Genomic DNA, 20934 nt, shown 5'->3' on the forward strand with positions numbered 1-20934 from the left:
ACAATCTAACGTCGTCACAGTCTTAACTCTGAGGGAACAAGCTCACAAGCCATCAGGGGATGTTCCATTACAGTGCATAGCGGATCTTTATGTAGAGGATAATTCACCTGGAGATGGTTCTTTTCTTGTCCAGGAAAAAGGCAGTATATAGTATACTGACAAAGCGTCTGCACCTCACTAAAACTGTTTTGATGGCAAGTAGTCTTAGAGGCCAGCTGTGCACGGCTCAAAATGTGAGCATATCAAGAAAGTGAGAACTTAATTAAGGTCCCATTGGGAATTAATGAAAGGGGTGGGTGGGGGAAAAAAAGTGTTGCAAACGTCCCAGAAATTGTGTCACAATGGAGGGCTTGAACAGGGAGGGTCGATCCGGCAAACGCCAGAAAGCCAAGATGGCTGAAAGGTACCCTTTAACTGTGCCCAAAACAAGACCCTGCTGGGCGAGGAATAATGTCAACAGGTGGTCAGATAAGGGTGCAGACAGAGGATCAATGGATTTGGCAGCACACAAAGCCACAAATGTGTCCCATCTGCAGACATACACAGTTTTAGCGGAGGGACTCCTGGCTGCTAAGATGACTTCACACACTTCGGAAGAAAGGTAAAAAAAAAAAAAAATCCCAGCTGTGGCCACTTAATGTGCACGCATGGAGCTGTAGAGTATGTAGGTTCGGGTGCAGAACCCTGCCCTGCTGATGCAACAGGTGAGGCTCTCGAAAAGCCAGCCTGATCAGAGGGCCCATGCTCATGAGTTCAGGATAACATACTATTATGTGCCCAATCTGGAATTACTTGGGCCTTGTCTTTCATAATCTTCTTGAGAACCCTGGGCAGGAGTCGTATTGAGAGAAAGTCTCCAAGTGAGAGCCGTCTTGGAAACTCCAGCACACGGAAGTGCTGACATTGCACGTTCTCTGCAGTGGCAAATAGATCTAACTAAGGTTCTCTCCAGTCGTGGAAGAGACCATGTACCATCTCCAGATGGAGACACCATTCTGGACTGCAAGGAATTGCCAGCTGGGTATTTCCTTCCCAGTGTTTAATGAGCCCACCAGGTGCTGCATGACAGGAAGATGTCCTGACGTTCTAGCCACATGCAGAAGCATAGAGCCTCCTGGCACAGGGACCAGCACTCCACTCTGCCTTGTTAACTGCAGTACCACATGGCAGTATTGTCCATGAATACCTGAACCACCCTCCCCTTGCTGGATGGAAAGAAGGATTTTATTACCTAGCACATCAATCTCAGCTCTATTAGGTTGATGTGTAGCGGAGACTTTGACGGCGACCAGTGGCCTCCTATCTCCTAAATGGGCACCCCAAACCAGAAATGACACACCTGTAACCAATGTTAGCTTTGGGTGGGGAAGAGAAAGGAGTCTGCCACTCAACCCAAACTCAGTTCGCCAGCCACAAGTGCAAGCCTGTTGCAGTTACTTCAGATATCTGGACCAGATTGAAGAGATTCATTGATGCAGTCCACTAAAACATCAGGTTCCACTGCACGACCCGCATATGCCAATGGGCATGGTTTTTCCAGCAGGATGCAGGGGACCATGAGTCCCAGCAGCCTCAGTCTCACTGAAATCTAGGATAGAGGCAGAATCATCGGTATCATAACCTGAATATTCTGTACTCCCTGCTATGGAGGGTAAGCACGGAATTGCAATGTGTCCAGAATGCCTGAGATGAAAGGGAGCCTCTGACCGGGAGTCAGGGGTGACCAGTTTGTTGAAAGAGAACCGAAGCAAATGCAGGCAGTTCATCATAGTCTGGAGGGAGAGTGGGGGGAAACGACTGCTTGGGGTGAGCCCGCCTTTAACAGCCAGTTGTTGAAGTAGTGGAAGACTGAAATCCCAAGCCTCCGCAGTTTGACTGTGAGAATCGCCATCACCTTTATGAGCAACTGAGGGACACTGGTATGGCCGAAGGGGAGCACAGCAAATTGGAAATGATCCTGACCTATCATGAGCCATAGGTAATGACTGTGGGCTGATAGAACAGGAATATGGAAGTATGCATCCTGCAAGAACAGTGTTACCATCCAATCTCCGGGATGCAGGGCAGACAGAACCTGAGCTAGAGTGAGCATGTTGAACCTTTCCTTTTTCAGGAAGTAGTTGACAGGGTGCAGTTCTAAAATTGTATGAAGGCCACCCACCTCGTTTTGGGACCAGAAAGCAGCAGGGATAACAACTACGATTTACTTCTGATGGAAAAACCCTTTCAATGGCTACTTTGGTCAGATGAGCCTGTACTTTCTGTTGCAAGAGCGAAAGGTGGTCCTTTGTCAACTGATCAGAGGACGGTGGCGGTGTTTGTTAGAGAGAGCAAAAACCTGCTGCATAATCTAAAGCGCCCATTTGTCCAACATGCTCGTTCTTAGTTAATAATCAAAAGGGAATGAATCACGTGTCTTGGTAATGCCAAGGTCTATAAGTGTTGTACAAATGCCCTCATACACTCTAACCCGTGGATAGCGGTATATCTTGGTTCTCCGCTGTAAGATGTTAGGTGCTCGTTTTTTTCATTGGGTCCTTTTCCACCCGAGTTTCCCATTCTCCAGGCAGTCAACCTTCCTCCACCTGGAGGGAGACCATCTAGTTCTATGACGGCCGTGATTTTGTGTGCATTAGCGGAAAAAGCTGTAAAGAGTATTTTATTAGTCAGGAAGGGGTAACGTTTACTGGTCCTGGGTACATGGCATACAACTTTACTAGGGACTTATAAATAAATTAAATATGCCAATAAGGTGTAGCCAATTTTACCATGTTATAAAGACGGTGGTTAGTAGTGGTAAAGAACAGAGTCCTAAGGCCAATGAAAACTAATTTAACAAAAAGGAGGGGAGAAGGCAAAAAGTTTGGAGGTGACTCTGCAGAGAGGGCAAAGTCCAACACTGACCAGGACCTGCATTGCTGCTTTCGTTTTTGAATTCTGTGTGGTTACCATTCACATTTTAGGCACTAGACTAGGATTTTAAAATAATCATTTTAAAGTACCTCTTCTGTTTTAGTGCCATTTTGAGTGCGTTATGCATTGATGAACAACTCAGTGAACCCCTTCATGCCCATTATTTATTCTACCTACAACTAAAAAGCTGACCAAGGTCATGATAAACTGGGGCTCATGAGAAGGTGCTGGCATGCAGGAATGTGGGCACGATACTACAGTGGCCTGTTGTGGCAACTTTCTAACAACCTAAAAAAGCCTAGTGCAGGCAACGTCACTTATTCATAAAAAGTGGGATTTTCCACAGCTTCCCAGCCTTAGAAAGGCCCTGCCAAATGTGAGACCTTTGGTTAGAGAGACTTAGGGACGTGATATGGCATAGAACACTAAGTGAGTGTTAAAAAATGTGGAGAATTTTCAGAAGACCCGAGTGTGCAAGCAAGTTGAACCGCAGCTGCTAGCTTATGGCAGTATAGTGCTCCTGAATGTTCTCAGAGTAAAAATGGCAGTAGGGATGAAACAGAATATCTGGCATCAGGATTGGACCATTTATAAACATTGTGCTTGGACGAGCAGATTAGTGTATGCTGAATAAAGTATAGTTCCTTGGGATTATAAGACCAGCCCCTAAACCCAACAATAAACAATAACTAAAAGTAACCTATAACACTGAATTAACCAAAAACCTTGGGTTCCGGAGTAGCATCCAACTGCTGAGAAAAGGGTTTTAACACCCAGTCAGGGTAGAGTAAGCACATTATCAATACAATACCCTCTATGACAGATTCAGTCAATCCTTAACTCCCATCCCGCCAACATCAAACATATTTTCACACAAATAAATACAATAATAAATTCGGTAATATTCAAAAACAGACTTAGATTTCAGCAAAGAACACCTCAACCATCATAAAAAAACATTCTTTAATATATACTCACAATGAGCATTTTAAGACATATAATTACACCTCATGGTCATAACAAACAACATACTTGTGATGTTCACACAAAATACAAACACATTTACACAAAAAATATGCTGCCACCTTTTCAAATCTGCCACTTCAGCTATTTAGTCAAGTCATCTTAGAAACTCTTACACACTCATCCACATACATCTTGTCTTTGCTTATCAAGTCCTTTGCTCCTTCCAAAAGGGGTTGTGCAGAGGAGGGAGCTAAGCTCAATTTAAGACCTTAACTTTAGAACTTAACATATTTTTAGTTTTTGTAGTGAAACACCCATTACACTTCGTCAACCTTAATTCGCATTTCACTTTAGTTATTAGTGAATATATGTACATATTTAGAGAGAAAAACAAAAGGTTTTTTTAGAAAAATGTATTTAGCTAACAAATATAAAATCAGTTTTACATAACATTTGTAACTGTTCTGCAACTATCAGTTGTAACCATAAAGCGTCTCATGTGAATTTTCCAGTTTGTTTTGTATATCTCTAAATTGCTAGTGTCTTTGAAAACAAACGTGCATTGTAAATTCAGATTGCTGTTTATCACCAAAACCTAAACATAAACGAGTCAATCATATTTAAAAGTAATGTGTGACAAAACATGCAGATTGTGTTCTTGATCACAAAATTATATTTTACAAAGATCAAAGCAAAATACATTTAAAAAAGTTATCTGTACATGAGGCAAAAACCCGCCTTCCTAAAACAAAAGATCAGTCAAAACCATAGAAACAAATGCCATAACTTTTTCACTAGAAAGGAACTAAGGCATGTAAACACAACCAGAAAGTACGAATATTTCTTGGCCAGCGTCAGTTCTTTGAACCTCTAGCTTACCATCTCATCTTTCCTAGATGTGCCATCTGAGTTAACTCGAGGCAACTTGAGCTTGTCTGCAGTGTGCCCCGATGTCAGTGAGGTTTTGTATCAGAGCTTAGATTTTTCATTTAGAGACCAGCCTACAGTAACCCCTGCATAGTTCTCTTTGTTGACCTTCTGTGACTAAAACAAATCTGGGGCAGCCAGCGTCCACTGCTTTCCACCTCGAGGACTCAAGACAATGAATGCCAATTAATGCAAAATAGTCTTTTTTGTTTAGTGTTAGTAGCAGCCCTAAAGCAAAATGGATACATAGCAACAGTATCAATAGGATTCATTTTTTTTAAACTTGGTGAAATCTCTGCATTCATTGTTGGCACATCAACAAAAAACACTGCTTTGGAGAACAGGCTCCATACTAATGCCAGGAGGAAATTCTCAGTCTCAAGAAATCTTGTCTTGAACTTAATCCAATGTATTATGCAAATGCTTGAATCAACCTTCTGCTTCACTCACAAGGAAAAAGTCCACAGAAAGAGGTAAGAATATATCTCTATGGTAAAAACAAAAGAAAACAAGCATTTGCAATGCAATCGGTCTCGCCTTTGGGACCTTATATGTATTTAGCTATGCAGCAAATTAGCCCGGGTGCTGAAACATTTACTGTTCTTTAACATGGAGCGAAAGCAAGCACCAAATTGTGTGACACGACCGGTATGGGAGCACATGGAGAGAAATATTGCCTTTCAGCAGAAAATGGTATAGTCCAAAGCTCTGTCTTTAATATAAAATTAGGGCCTTCTGTGGTCATATCACTGAAAATACAAGATTTGAAAAAAAATATTATGGTCTACAGGTGCTCATGGAAGACACTTTCTATGGACTGGAATCTAAAGAATGCTAAAGTGATTCTAGTATTTTACTGACCTCTGCTGGTCATTTTCTATCAAGAAAGTTAAACAGAGGCAGTTGCCAGAAAAATTTTAAAAAAGAAAGTCTCTAAGCAGAAAGCAATTCTGGTATTTTACGGACCTCTGCTAGTCATTTTCTATTAAACAGTTAAATAGAGGCAGTTGAACAGAAAAAAGTCCCTAAGCGGAAGCAGACAAGTCCTAGGGCTGATCTCCAGAGCCCACAAAGTACATACACATATAGGTATATACTAAAGTATATACAAGAGGTTTCGAATGCTAGACTTAAAAATGCTTGAGGAGGTCTCCTCCATTCTGCTATCAAAACTGGATCCACATCTTGCCAACACGTAAACTAAAAGAGGGAAGCAATTTCACAATTTATGGACATGACTAACACTGAATGCATAAATAAAATCCAAAGAACCTGGCGATTGCTTCATGCAACTACCTGTGATTGTAGTATGAGAAAACAATCAAATATTAATTATTAAATCATTATAAGTATTCTGTTCATCAATCCACATTTCATGTGACAGCTAAAGTAAATGAACCTTGTTATGATTCCATGGTTCCGGAATTTCAAATTTATGAACTGTACAGTTTCACTTTCAATTAATAATCAACATCATGTTTATTTGTTTACATTTTTAAGTGATTCTGAAAATATATGCAAACCATATTCTGCAGCCACTTCTTGCGTAGACTTTTACATGAGCTCTGTTTTTTGATGTGTAGCAAATGCACCCAGTGATGCCTTGCAGTTACACCCTAAGTATCTGTCAGATTACAGTGTGACATTCTGATGGATTGTGGTGGGGCTGATATCCCCTGTGGAGTTTCTCGTCCTTCATGACACCTCTGAAGTCTGCTTGTCCTCTTTTCTTGGACTTGAGTGTGGCAAAAGCAACCCCTATGCAAGTCATGACGAGGAGACTAACTTGCATTAGGTTTTTGTTAGAAGACCGATTGTTTGCTCTGGTTTTGAAAAACCACCATTAATGCAAGCATAAGAGGGAAAATTACCAGTAGCAGTGGAATACATATTTTACATCGGTATTTCATGTCGCTCGATGCGGGAGACCGGTAGCATACAGCATGGCACCTTAAGATGCCAGCTGAAAATCAGGAATTCTATTGCATTTTAAAGCCACCCCCGATAAAGCAGATCAATGAGGAGTTAGTTGAATAAGAGTATGCAACAAGCTTGCAGCATTCTGAAAATGTGTCAAGTCTTAAGTTAAATATCCTATTTTTGAGGTTTATGGACAACAATCTGATTTACAGGATGACATTTAAGATGTTTTTCTTTTTAACCAACCATAACATTAAGTTAAACACTTCCTTATGACGTTTTACCCAATCCTTAGTTTTGATTATACTCAGTTCCTGAAAAGAGGTGTATCTGTGTGATTGTCGAGAGGATACGGGTGATTGAATGGTCATCCTAGAAAAGCAGCTAAATGTTCCATGCAGGCTTTGACACACTGCCAATCCACAGGAATTAAACGTTAAAAGCTTTTTCCCAAGTGCACCAACTATTTTGTGATTTTTGAATCAACTGGAATTACAAAACACCCAAGTCATGTATGTATCTCAATAAGCGGGAATACTCTCTTGAGAAACAAATGTACAGCATTTTAGCGGGTCAGCTGCAGTATATCTGCTAAAATGAAGCCACAAATGGTGCCTTGAATGGTAGCCTTTCATTTTTTGAAGCTTCATCATTTATGCCATTCCTTGAGCTAGATGGTGCAGAATTTGTTGACAGTAGCAGACTAAACTTCATGTTAACTGTATAATGGTGGGAAGCAACTAAACATCCACTTAGCAGCCTCTTTGCGCGTATTTATGTAAGGTATATGAGAAATGGGGCACTTATAAGGTCAGATCTGAATACTTTCCACAAATAATACAACCCAATCCCCACTCATGTATCACTAAGCACCAGAATAAATAGGGTTACACCGAACTTCTTTGTCAACAGTGCTTCTGTCGACTGGATTACTGGAGACTGTGTCAACAGAGTAGTGTTTGGTTGTATCGTTGAAGGGGTACTCACTGGTGATGGTGTAGACTGTGGCCTTGTTGACTGAGGCCGTACTTCCCTATGACGCTTGTGGGAGCCACGGTCAGAGTTTTCTGTTGCCATCAACAGTGTAACAGGCTTTGAATTCTTCATTTTATTGGATGGTGAGTGGCAAGTTTTTTGACATGGTTTTCGTTTGCCCATCCAAGCTCAGGGTTGGAGATGATGGTTTCAAAAGTATGGATTTTCTCCTCAGGCAGATTTAGAGAAGACGATGCCTCTGTCTTAGATGTTCCCAAATTATGTTTTAGTTCTTTTTTCTTCTTTCAGGACTTCAAATTTCAATCATATTCATTCTCAAAGGATGGGTTTTCATCCTCAGTATAATTTTGAAGTGTCTCAAATGTCTTCCTTTTAGGTCACTGAGGGTTTTGGCAAAGAATGTTCTGCATATTTTGCACTAACAGGTATATGGTCAGGGTAAAGGCAAGAAAAGTATTTCCTATGGAGGTCATCAGTTAACACCCTCGTTTTTCCTCAGAAACACATACCGTAAATAGGCTCTTTCTACACAATTTTTCCATTGTAAAATTCAATAAATTTGCTTATACCAGAGGTAGGAGTGTTTAAAAACAAAAAAGTAATACTTCTGAAGAAAAAAGTTGGATTTATCCAAGAGAACTAAGCTCCGGCACTCCTTTTCGACACGATGTGCAGCAATAATCTTTAGAGATATAGCCTCTGGGAAGGGGAGGCTGAGAGCACTTTCACCTCATCTCCCACCTATTAGGTTGACATCTAGTTTTTCCCAATGACGTCCATTCTGAGGATTACTGTTCTGGTGGCTTTCAGACAGCCAGTGCCTTATACGGCTATTATAAAATTACAGTGGGACTCCCACTTCAACGACTGGGAAAGGTTCAAGCATGTAAACCTATAAAAGATTCAATTCTGGAGAAATGGGATTAAAACCTCCAGCATTCTACTATTATGTGTGATCAGCACTATTAATTGTGCCACACAACTTATTCAGAGGATAATGTAGCTAAATAGATACACCCCCCCAACCACAACCTTCCAAAAGAACATCAAACCCCGAAATGCTTATTCCACAAGCATTTCCTGGCATGGTTCACTTGCTGACAGCGCGGAAAGGTAGAAATGTGCTAATCTAGATCCTATCACATGGGAGACAGAATCGTTTCATACAATATTAATGTTTATGCTCAAGAAATGACAAAGGGCATTACAAAAATCGCTGCAAAATGCATTATATCTTTTGAACTACAGTTCACCTACAAATTGTGGAATTAGAAACCTATTTTGTGACTGCAGGGGTACCAACCGTCTTATTTTTTTTTTGTACAAGTTACAATAGACAAAGCTGTAGTCCCAACACTTGCACCAAAGCCACAGTTAGCAGCTTGCTGTGATTGTTGTTCTTGCTAACTAGTTGTCGTCAGCGAATTGGAAGTGGTTTTGCGTGTATCGGTTCAAGTACGTGGTAAATAAGCACCAAGAAGAGGCTTCCGAGGAAAATTAAACTTAGAATTGAGACCAGGAAATAACGGCCTATGAAGAAAGTGTCCACAATCTGGAAAGAATGAGAAAGAGGTTCAGTTAACCAGCGTAAAAAATATAAATTCATGCAAATACATGGCATTGATAAAAGTAAAAATTTCGTTAGCTCTAAACAATGCCTTAACTTTGCCTATACGATTCCACTATTTGCAACATTTAAAGAACATAAATGTCAATTAAAGGCGGATTTACATTACTTTAACTTTGTATCGACAAGTTCTGAAACACTGCCAATGTATTATTATTGGTACAGGTGGTGTTGATGTAGTGATCCTGTAGAATAAGTTAGGAGTAAGAGTTCTTTGTAATTTGCAGTTGAAAGAAGGAGCAGGTGAGAAAGAATGGCAGCTTCTTTTGGGCTTGTTTCTGGTACCACATTTGTAACTTCAAGACATTCCTTATGATATAATCTGTTGGATATCACTATGTTATAAGACCGCATGCAATTATGAGACCATCACTGGACTTAATGCTTAGCTGCTAGTGCAGTGAGAGGATGCCTGTTGACAATACACTGGTTTTAGGGGAAAATGGTTTGCTTTTTGCCAACAAAATGTCAGCTAAACACAGGCGTAGGGACGGTGGGGGATTTTATCCCCACAGATTTTGGCGTGCAGGAATGCTGCAAAGGGCAATATCTGCCCCCACCCCCTCCCCCAGAGTTTGGAGTGGAAACTGAAGAGCAAACAGCGGTAGAACATGTCTCTCAAAAGACATGCTGCACACTGCAAAAGTCTATCTGAAGCACTGTCAGCTTTGAAACAAACTTCGTCCAAGCTCCAAGGCCTCTTTTGTTTTGGAAATTATTTAACTGGGTCATTGAGGGGATGATCCTTTCCTAAAATGGGACAGTTTGTTAAGGCAGGCAAGCCAGCAGTGCAATAGCGTTTTAGGTGAGGCAATAGGTTATATATTCAAGCTCCTGTCCACCCAAATGCGCGTATAGCACTCTGGAATGGGTGCGGCGTTTTTAGCGTGGCGGCGGGTCCACCAATTAATGACAGCTCATGCTTCTGAATCCAAGGAAAAAGAAGACTCCGCACTCAAGGGTGAATTTGTCCATTTATTTGACTATAATGGCAGAACGCGTTTCGGCTTGCGCCTTTCTCGCCCACATTTTTTACCGAAAACAGCGCGCCATTTTATTAAACATTCAAGCATGTGCATATGCATATCATCATAGCAGTGTAAAGCGGAGTTAATTACTTTTCCTAAACTGACGATGAGCACCATTTTTGAGTGGGTTTAGAAGATCAATTTCCACTCGAAAATAATATTAATTCATTAATACGTTGAAAACACATCTCTTCAACTGGTCAATCAACAAAAATACCAATTTTCAACTTATAATTTTCTCAATTCATTAGCAACAATCTAATTTCTAATGATACTTAAAGTGAACATTCAATATAATATCATGTTTATATGGCCTGGTTGATTACGCTCTGAATGAGCTATCATTCTGATGGGAATAGCATATATCACAATCTTGCTCTATATGATCATTACTTTATATGCATATCATCAATATCACATTGGTGACTATCTGCTATTTAACCACACGAAATTCTACCTTAAAACTAAATTTAAGCTTGAGCGTTTATCCTCAGATTCCTTCAGAAAAAAAAACCACACAATTAGCTAGAGCAAAAACACAGAATTCAAATTTAAACATGTCTATCTTTTACTAGCTCAAAGATCACATCACTAGCAATATATCTTCAGAACAGGCTGAAGGGAGATTCTCAGCCCATATGGATGGCCAATTCTTCCTCTGTATTCAGACCCCCTGGAACCCTAGTTTGCAGATCAATAATATATCTCGATTCTAATCTGCGTAAGCGGCGTTCCCTATTACCCCCTCTTTCATTAGGTGGAACATGATCAATACAAAAGAATCGTAGGAGATTCCTATTACTGGAGTGCGATTTGGCAAAATGCCTGGCAATAGGATACGTTGGATCCTTTTTCTCTATTGCTCGGGCGTGTTCTAGAATTAGTTTCTTGGTGGGGTGGATTGTACTTCCTATATATAGGAGATTGCATGGGCAAGATAAACAGTATACGCAATATGGAGGGTTACAAGTGAGAAATGTAGTTATTTTTCCTCTCTTTCTTGAACCCAAGTACTTTGTAGGCTAGTGTTTTGGTACTGTTTTTACATTTCGTGCATGGGTAGAAACCAGTCAGATCGCTTATACGTGGGTTCTTTTTCGAGCTAACCAGATGACTTTGAGTTGATCAAAGAATTCACATCACCATGGGCGAGCTGCATAAATTCACCAACCTTCTACCTCATTAACAATAATGGAGCAGGAATCAGCCTAAGGCTTTTTGCTAATATTGGGATGGGGCATTCAACCCTAAGCATGTGTTTAATTTTGCAGTCAGAAGTTTATTTTTGGTGAGTTCAGTATGCTTTTTATCTTGCCAAAGCCTATCAAGTGAGCATCACTGACCTGGGTAACAAACATCTGTTATTAGAGATAAGAAATCACTACCAGCGAAACTTTTATTTGAAGAGGCTTAAAGGAAGTGAGTGAAGACTAATGCTAGAAACTTAAAGAAGTTGGAGCTCCAGTTGAGTTTATCCCTTTTAATAATTGGAGCTCTATCCTTGCCGCTCCTGTGAAGGCACAAACATTCTGCTAACACCAAAGGTAATTTTTATGAGACAGATTAAAACAGTGGACTACGTTTGCTCGTGCAACAAGCTCCAGTTTTGTTTTCAGTTAGCCAATTACCAGGCCTCAAGAGTATAAATCTCAGATCATGCATGAATGAACAATTTAATTACCTTTGATAACGCCTTATCTGGTAGAGTTAACATCTAGCCGCAAATTCCTTACCTTTGAATTTCCCCAGGCGTCAGACTGGATCCAGAAGATTTTTAGTGAGCAGGACCCCTGCGCGCCGGTAGCTGTCATCCTCCTCACCAGAAGAGATGCCTGCTTCACCTATGTAGGCACCACCTGGGCACGCTGGCTTCAGTTACATTTCAGAACCTTCCACGCCAGAAGCGCGGAGCCATGAATTGCACTGACACTAGTATGACCAAACTAGGGCCCTGAAAGGAGTCTTCCCTGACCCTGGAAGTCTGTCCGCCGAACGTGGACGATGGGTGAGTCGGTAAGGAATCTGCGGCTAGATATTGTCTCTACCAGATAAGGCTTTACTGAAGGTAAGTAACTTGTTCATCTGATAGAGATTTCTAGCCGTAGATTCCTTACCTTTGAATAGATACCCTAGCAATACCATCCCCAGTGGTGGGTCTGTGGACAAATTTAAGCTAGGAAGTCCTGCAGGGCTGTCCAGGCAGCAATGCTTGGTAAACGTGTGCAGGGAAGCCCACCTTGCTGCCTTGCAGATGTCCAAGACTGGGACTCCACATGCTAACACAGTTGTAGCAGCTTTAGCTCTGGTGGAATGTGTCTGTATGTCTTCAGGAGGCTGCTTCTTTACCGGAGAGCAGCAGATCTTGATGCAGAGAACTGCCCATCAAGAGATGGTTCGTTTCTGCACCGCCCAACTTTTCTTCGCACCAACATACCCTTTGAAGATTTGTTCATCCACCCAGAAGTCTTGTGTACTGTCAAGGCCGACCACCTATGCTCTTTTTGGTTCCAGATGGTAGAGTCGTTCCTCTTTCTTAGAGGGATGTGGAGGAGCACTGAAGGTGGGCACATGAAATGGCGTCACCACTTTTGGCAGGAAAGAGGTCCTAGTGCGAAGCACCAGTTTGTACGGATAAACTGATCGGAAGGGAAGATTGGAGGATAAATCCGGCAGCTCACTCACCCTCCGAGCTGATGTAATAGTCACAAGAAAGGCTGTTTCGATGGTAAGCAGCCAGAGGGGACAATTGTGAAGAGGCTCGAAAGGTCCCCCTCAGTCATAATAAAAGGAAAAGGGGAGAACATATGTACAAGGCCCTTCCAAAATCGATTTACAATAGGGGGCTTAAATAAAGAGGGTTGATCAGGCAGCTACAAGAAGGCAGACAGAGCAGAAAGATAACAATTCAGAGTGCCCAAAGAAGAGGCCTGCTGGGCAATGGCAAGAAGAAAAAGCAAAATATCAGAAAGGGAGGCAGAAGTGGGTCAATTTATTTTTCTATACAATATGAAACAAATTGCTTTCAATGGCAGGTGTACAGTGTTTTGGTGGAGGGACGTCTGGCTGCCAGAATAACATTGCACACCTTTGGAGAAAAGATGAAAGCTATCAACTTTTGCTGCTCAATCCCATGCAAGAAGGCAGAACGTTGACAAGTTCGGGTAGAAATCCTTTCCCTGCTGCTGAAACAAGATCCTACCAAAGGGGCAGCCTGATCGGACACTCATGTTCAGAAGCTCGGGATACCAGACTCTCCGTGCCCGGTCCGGACCCACAAGGATGCCTTTGGTCTGGTCGTTCCTGGTCATCTTGAATTCTCTGGAAAGGAGTGGCATGGGCAGAAAGGCACACGGGAGACCTGAGCTCCACTCGGGGAAAAAAGCGTCTCGGAGCCTTGGAAGCTCCAGCGCACAAAACGACTAACATCGCACGTTCTCAGCAGAGGCAAACAGATCCAACCAAGGCTCTCCCCACTGCTGAAAAACACCTTGTGCCACCTTTGGGTAGAGATGCCATTTATGATCCGCTAGGCATCGACGGCTGAGTTTGTCCGCTCGGACGTTCAGAGAACCTGCCAGTTGTTGAACCACCAGAGATATGACCTGCTGTTCCAGCCATGTCCAGAGATGCAGGGCCTGTTGACAGAGGGTCCACGACACCACCCAGTTTGTTGCAGTACCACATGGCGGTGGTGTTGTCCGTGAATACCTGCACTAGCCTTACCTTCGGATTGCTGAGAGCTCCATCATGTTGATGAGGAGTCTGGATTCCACCAGAAACCAGAGTCCTCTGATCCCCACCTCGTCCAGGTTGCCACCCCAGCCCACAAGTGATGCATTTGTCACTACTGTAAGATCTGGTTGGGGACGGGAGGTCTACCTCTGACCCATTCGCCATTTGTTAGCCACCACTACAGGTCCTTTGCAGCTCCCTCTGAGATCTGGACCATGTCGAAGAGATTCCCCGGATGTTGCGCCCCCTGGAGTTTCAGGTCCCACTGCAAAGCCTGCATACGCCATCTGGCATGCATCACCAGCAGGATGCAAGAGGCCATGAGGCCCAGCAGCCTCAGAGGCAGTCTCACCGAAACTTAGAATAGAGGCTGAAACATTGGTATCATAGCCTAAATATCCTGGATTCACCACTTGGGGAGGATAAGCGCTAAACTGTACTGTGTCCAGAACAGCTCACATTAAAAGGGAGCCTCTGAGAGAGAATAAGGTGTGACTTCGGCATGTTAATAGTGGACCCCAGCAAATGCCAGAGGCTCACTGTAGCCTGGAGGTGGGAAATGACAGCCTGGTGCGAATGTGCGTTCAGCAGCTAAACGTCAGTAATGGAAGTTTGGCATCGAACTACAAACTAATTATTAAGCCTTTAGATGTATTTGAAAAAAGTATTTTCTAAAATTGTACTGACTCACCTCGAAGAATGGGTCTCGACAAACAGTCTCCTGCCCACCGAACAAGCAGGATTTCTGGGAGGGTCACAACACCACTGATCACTGTTTTGCCGTATATGCATTTATCAGGGGTATGTAATTCCTATAGCCCGACGCCCAGGACATATTGTTTTGGGTCAACGACAAAAAGTTTATGTGTATTTTATCATTGGGACAAGGCTACCCAACCCCCTGCAACACAAACCCCTTGGCTGCCAGTTTACATTACCATATTAAGGATTAGGGAAGGGCACTGTCTGCAGTTAATGTAATTTTTGTGTTCACGTTAATGCAGTTTGAACTAGTATTTATGGTTCAATAATGCAAAGCCTTTATTATTAGGGTGAGTGTTCTAAGTAAATGTTGTAAGCTTGGACAGCACTACGGACAAAGCAGTTCCAGTATAAACATGTGTGCACACATTTTCAAAGTTTAGCTGTATGAGGCTATGTGTTTGGTATCAAACTTCTCAGCACATTAAACCCACACTGGTGCCAGTGTGGGATTTAATGAAATATGCACACAGAGGGCATCTGAGAGATGCTCCCTTAAAAACGACCTAACACTAGTGTCCAGGCTGAGTGGCTGCTCACCAGCTGACACCACCAGACATGTTTCTAGACCCCTGGGTCGAGAGCCTGCTGCTCTCGGGGTCTGAAACAATGCAGATCCTGGGACGAAGTGCCAAGCCTCCTCGTCCTCCAGGATGGGCAGGGTCCACGAAGGGGAAGCTTCAAAGACTCGCCGCCTTTGTGAACTTACCCAGGCCCTTTACTGCTTCCAGCAACTGGCCCCCACCGGTTCTGACTCCCACTTTGGGTGGGAGAATCGACAGGAAAACGAAGTGAGGAAGGGAGGTGTGCCCATCTTTTCCAACCCCACCCCTCAGGTGGGGGAGGCGAGGTGAAACACCTCTCAGTCCCCGCCATCTTGCAGATGGGAGACCCTGCCTACCTCAGTGAGGCAAATGCCCCCCTCCAAATGGAGGGTGGCATAATAGGGGGTGTACCCACCCCAAGGAAGGGACCAATTGGTCCAAACCTTTACTTACCTGTCACGCTCCTAGTGGTCACCACGAGCCTTGCCTCCTCAGTAAAGAAACGAGCAAGAAGAAAAGAAGGACCGAAAAGCCCTGCTGCAGCTTAGAGTAGGAGTACCTTGACTTACCCGTATTTCAAACAACTGCATTTGAACTTGCATTCACTTGCAAACATGGCATAATATTTTGCAAAGCATTTATTTCACTCACCTGTGCCAGGCCTGGCTTGGTTCTAGAAATAAAATAACTTAATATTTTGCATACAAACAAAATTGGTCTGAGTTCAGTCTTTCAGTGTGTGACATTATTTGCTGATTGAGTGTGTACAACAAATGCTTAACACTACCCTTTGATAAAGCCTTACTGCTCACCCACACTACCACAAATAGAGAGTAAGGTGCTATCTACTTTTACCTCTGCCTACCTTTGGGGTTCCACTGGACTCTGTGCACACTATACCACATTTTGGTATAGTATATACAGAGCCAGCTTCCTACAGCGTTGAGTCTGGCATTTGTTCTCCTAGCTTTACATGTGTATTTAGGGCATGTTTTAGTTGTATGTAGCGGAATTTCTTGATGTCTGGCATTTGGTAGTCTATCTGCATTTTCTGAAAGTCCACCTTCTTTTGACCTTTCCAAATGTCCCCCAGATACTCAATGCCCAGGAGTGCCCATGCGTGAAATTCCCTTAATTCACACACCTCCCTCAGGAAGTTGCCGTCTCACAGGGGAGTACGCTCCGTTAACTTGCCTTCCCAGCCCAGGAATTTGGTTGCCTCCCTCCACATTCTCCCTGTCGTTTGTGTATGTATTGGTAGTCTTGCCATTGTTTTCTTACTGTACAGAGCTTCCAGGAAGCCTCTTTGTCCCATCGACCAACGGTCTACTCGATATGCTGGTTCCTCTCTTCCTGCTAAGACCCAGTCATTAAATGTGACCAGTGGAGTTGCCCAATAGTACTTGCATACGTCTCGGACCGCTTTCCCACCATCGTACGGACCTCTCAGTAACTTATTGACTCTAACTGGGACTTCTCCATCCCATAGCAATTGAATCTCTGAGTCTATCTTTTGAAAGAATCCAATTGGTATCTTGTATGGGGTGTTTTGCAGGACATATATTAGGAGTGGTAGTGCCATCATTTTAAAGATGACTGCACGTTCCATCAGCGAAAGTGGCAGCTTTCACCAGTGTGCCACGTCGCTCCGCATTCTATGTAGCTAGGGGGTGTTAAATTGTCGTCCCTAAATTCATTTTCGGTTTGGGAGATCACCATTCCCAGATATTTACATTTATTTCTGATTGGTAGTGCACTCCCTATGGTCGACAGAGTAGGCACTGTTCCTGCCAACACAAATATTAACGATTTGCCCCAATTTATTTGATAATCGGAATAGCTGCAGAATAGCTGGAATATATGAAGTATACAATGGACAGTGGGGCGAGGCCTAGTGGCGTACAGGAGTAGGTCATCCGCGTATAGCGAGATTCTTTCTTCCCATTTATCTCCAATCTGTATACCTCTTATGAAAGGGACCCTCCTGACCCATGCTGCCAATGGCTCTAGTGCAATTTCGAACAGCATGGGCAAGAGCGGGCAATCATGCCTCGTACCCTTGTGCAACTTTACTTGTCTAGACAATGTGCCATTGATCGTTACTCTGGCCAGGGGGTCTGTATATAGCAGCTGTACCCAAGCACAAAATTTAGGGCCAAAGCGTTTCATTACCGCAAATAAGTACTGCCATTCTTTGCTGTCGAATGCCATTTGGGCATCTGATGAAAGCAGTACGGCGCTCTCCACCGGTTGGAGCTTGGTTACGTGCAACACACCGTATAGGCGTCTTAGGTTTAGTCTACTGCTTTGTTTAGGCATAAAGCCTGATGGTTCGGGTCAATAAGGCCAGTTATTACTTTGGTGAGTCTAGTTGCTATGAGCTTGACTAAGACCTTCACTTCTGTATTTAACAGGAAGATAGGCCTGTAAGAGGAGCAGTCCTCTAAGGGTTTACCCTGTTCTGGAATGACCACGATGGTGGCAGTTCTTTGGTCTTCCGGCAGGCTACCTTGTTGCAGCGATTCCTCGCACGTACTTAACATGTGCGGAGCCACCAGTCTCGCAACTCCCATGTATAGCTCAGTAGGTATACCATTTGGCCCTGCCACCTTGCCCAACTGGAGCAAACGGATGGCCCCGCAGACCTCCTCCCCCGAAATGTCCCGGTCTAGTTCTTCCCAGTCTTCCTGTGAGAGTGTGGGGAGATGCATGTCTTTTAGGAGTTCTACACAGTCCGCCTTGGTGCGGGTCGTAGAAGATTTATATATCTGCTCAAAGTAGGTCGCGAATGCTTCCGCTATACTCTCTCCCGTTGTACAGGAGTCTTACCTCAGATTTTTTTGACCTCCAGTTTCGTTCCATGTCTCTTTTCCAGCCCTGCCATTAATTTTTTGGCTTTGTCACCTATTAAGTATATTCGCCTCTGGGTTGCTCTGGCGTATTCTCTAGCCTTCCCTTCCGCCATGTCTCGCATCTCCTGCTGTTTGAGCTGAATTAGGTGACCAACTTGTGTATCTGGTTCTGTCGATTCTGTGAGTACCTTCTCTAGTTGTAATAGTTCCTTCTCAAGTGTTTCATTTTGGAGTTTTCTTTCTTTCTTTGCCCCCCCCACCCTCCCTGCCAGTGCCTGCGCATTTCCCCTTATTAACACTTTATATGCCTCCGAAATCACAACGGTTGAGTCCACTGACCCCAGGTTGTCATGGAAATATTGCTCTGATCTTTAGTGTATCTTGTGTTGTATCCGTCTATTTTTAAGGAGTCAGGGGTCTATGTGGGGTGGTAGTATATTCGTTCGGGTGAGTCCTACCAGTCTCATCTCCACCGGCGAGTGGTCAGATAGGCCTCATGCCTTATGTAGTGCCCCTTGGAAGCTGCCTGTAACAGAGCAGTGCGTCAGCATATAATCCAGTTGGGAATATCCGCAATGTGATGCTGAGAAGTATGTATATTGTCTGGATAAGGGGTTATGTGCGCGTCAGAGATCTAGCAGTCCCATTGCCTCTACGAGTGTCTTTAGGGAGTCTACTCCCCCTTCCCTATTTGCCCTTGATATTCTGTCCATACTGGGATCCATCACTGCATTCAGGTCTCTGCCCATTACCAACACCCCTCTTGGAAATTTTAGAAGCAGTGAGCTCAGCTCGGGTAGTGTGTCAGAGTGCATCTTGGGTGGTCCATACACCGAGCACAAATTAATGACCCGGCACTCCCATACCCCGGTGAGTGCTACCTATCTGCCCAGCGAATCATGCCATGTATTTTGGGGCACTAGTATTCCCACTCCCCTGGACCCAGACGTAAACCCTGCATAGGCCAATACTTTTTAACCAAATCTAACGCTTTACATGTGTTGCCCTTCTCAGGTGCGTTTCTTGCATTAGGACGACATCTGGTGTGTGCCGTCTGATATATTGCATCATCATTGTTCGCTAATTTTGTTGCATAGGCCGTTTACGTTCTAGTTCATGATCGTTAGGTCATGCCCGGTGGGGTGGTGTGTACCACGGGTGTCACTCGACGCTGCCTGTCAGGGGTCCTCGAGGCCATCGTTACTTTTTAGCGGGGTCTTAGCCTGTACATATGTTGCTGCCTCGAATATGAATACGGGCTTTGTGTTTACCCCTTCCATTGCCCTCCCCGTTCCCTGTGAGTGTCGTGTCTACACATCTGATATACTGAACTGTTAACATACAAACATGAAACCCCAATCTGTAGATCTACCCCCCTCCCTGCTACCCTACATGGTGGGCTATGAACTCCCCCCCACCCCAATTTTCAGAGCAGCTGTCGCCCCATAATTGAACCTTCAAACATTGGGCAGGCTTTAGCCAAACACGTGCTCGACAGGTCTCGACCCTACCCCCCACCCCCCTCTCAGGCCTGCTGCACCTCTTGTATTTTTTAGGGACGTACTCTCACCAAACAGTACAGAAGATCTGTGTTCCTCAGAAAGGTACTAATTAGAGTATATTGTCTTATCTATTTTTCCAGCACCTCCACATAGCCCCTCCGCTCAGTGTCAAGGTCAGGGTCCCTGGCCTGTGTCCGCTACAAGGTCCAACTTGGCCCCAGTTGCTGAGCTTTATTCCACCAACTGTCTCAGTCCTCTGGTTGGGGCTGAGTGCCCACTTGTTGCGAGGAGCCTCATGCGGTATCACAAGACGGCTTCGTCTCCTGATCTGCTGCTGTGCCAGCAACTCCGTTTGTGCGTTGTGACCTTCCCGCTATCTGCCATCCATGGAGCCATTCCCATGCCTCTTCCAGGGGGGAAAATCTCAATACCTTGCCCTCCGGAATGTGGATGGGAAAAGCATAGCTTACTTTGTCTTTTGCCCGCAGTGCTTTCTTTACTTCGAGGAACGTCCTCCTTGCCTGTTGCACTTTGTGGTAAGGGTAGGATAGAAGGTAATAGATGAATTGTCTATTTTGAGCAGTCGGGCACTCTGGGCCATCTGGAGGATCACGTCCCGATACTTGAAGATACAGGCAATAATAGGGCGCAGTGGGGCCCCAGGTCTTGGCCTAGTTCCCGGAATTCTATGCGCCCTCTCCACTGAGCAGTATTTAGACAGGCCCCTGGGTTGGAGCAATTTCACCACAAGGTCTTCCACATATAGGTCTACGGCGGGTCCCTCTGCTCGTTCCGGTACTCCAATGATGTGGACGTTGAGGCGAGAGCGACCTTCCTGATCTTCATGTTTTGCCTCCAGTGCTTTTGTCGTGCCAGTGAGTTCCTGTACCCACTTTTGGAGTGTTTTTGTGTCCATCACCAGCGTATTAGTTACATTTTCAATTTCTTTCACCTTAGAACCCATGTTTCACAGGTCTGCTATTATCAGTGAAACCTCCATTGTCAGCATGTCCCTTTTGCCTGCTAGCTCCGTTCGCACCACCTGTAGCGCCATCATAATATTTTGTAGAGTTGGTCCTGCCGCCTCTGTGTTGGGATATGTTCTAATGCATGGTTCTGTTTCAGCGATATTCTGGGCTGTTTGGTCTCTAGGTAACGCGTACT

General features: G+C 43.9%; 1 protein-coding gene across 8 annotated transcripts in view; it reads right to left on the reverse strand.

Moving 5' to 3' along the window:
• Positions 1 to 3859: 3859 nt before the first annotated feature.
• The window catches only part of TMEM218 (transmembrane protein 218), a 245422-nt gene continuing 228347 nt past the window's right edge, over positions 3860 to 20934 (reverse strand). For 6 of the 8 annotated variants that reach the window (XM_085645029.1, XM_085645028.1, XM_085645031.1 and 3 more), the window contains one exon: positions 8889 to 9274. In XM_085645029.1, the coding sequence (XP_085501155.1) occupies positions 9140 to 9274 (135 nt within the window). In that variant the 3' untranslated portion in view covers positions 8889 to 9139. Of the gene's footprint in view, positions 9275 to 20934 lie in introns of all 8 variants that reach the window. The other 2 variants (XM_085645030.1, XM_085645027.1) reach the window with 1 other exon arrangement.

The sequence above is a fragment of the Triturus cristatus genome, chromosome 3_1 (genome assembly GCF_964204655.1).
Source record: "Triturus cristatus chromosome 3_1, aTriCri1.1, whole genome shotgun sequence".
Classification (NCBI taxonomy): domain Eukaryota; kingdom Metazoa; phylum Chordata; class Amphibia; order Caudata; family Salamandridae; genus Triturus; species Triturus cristatus.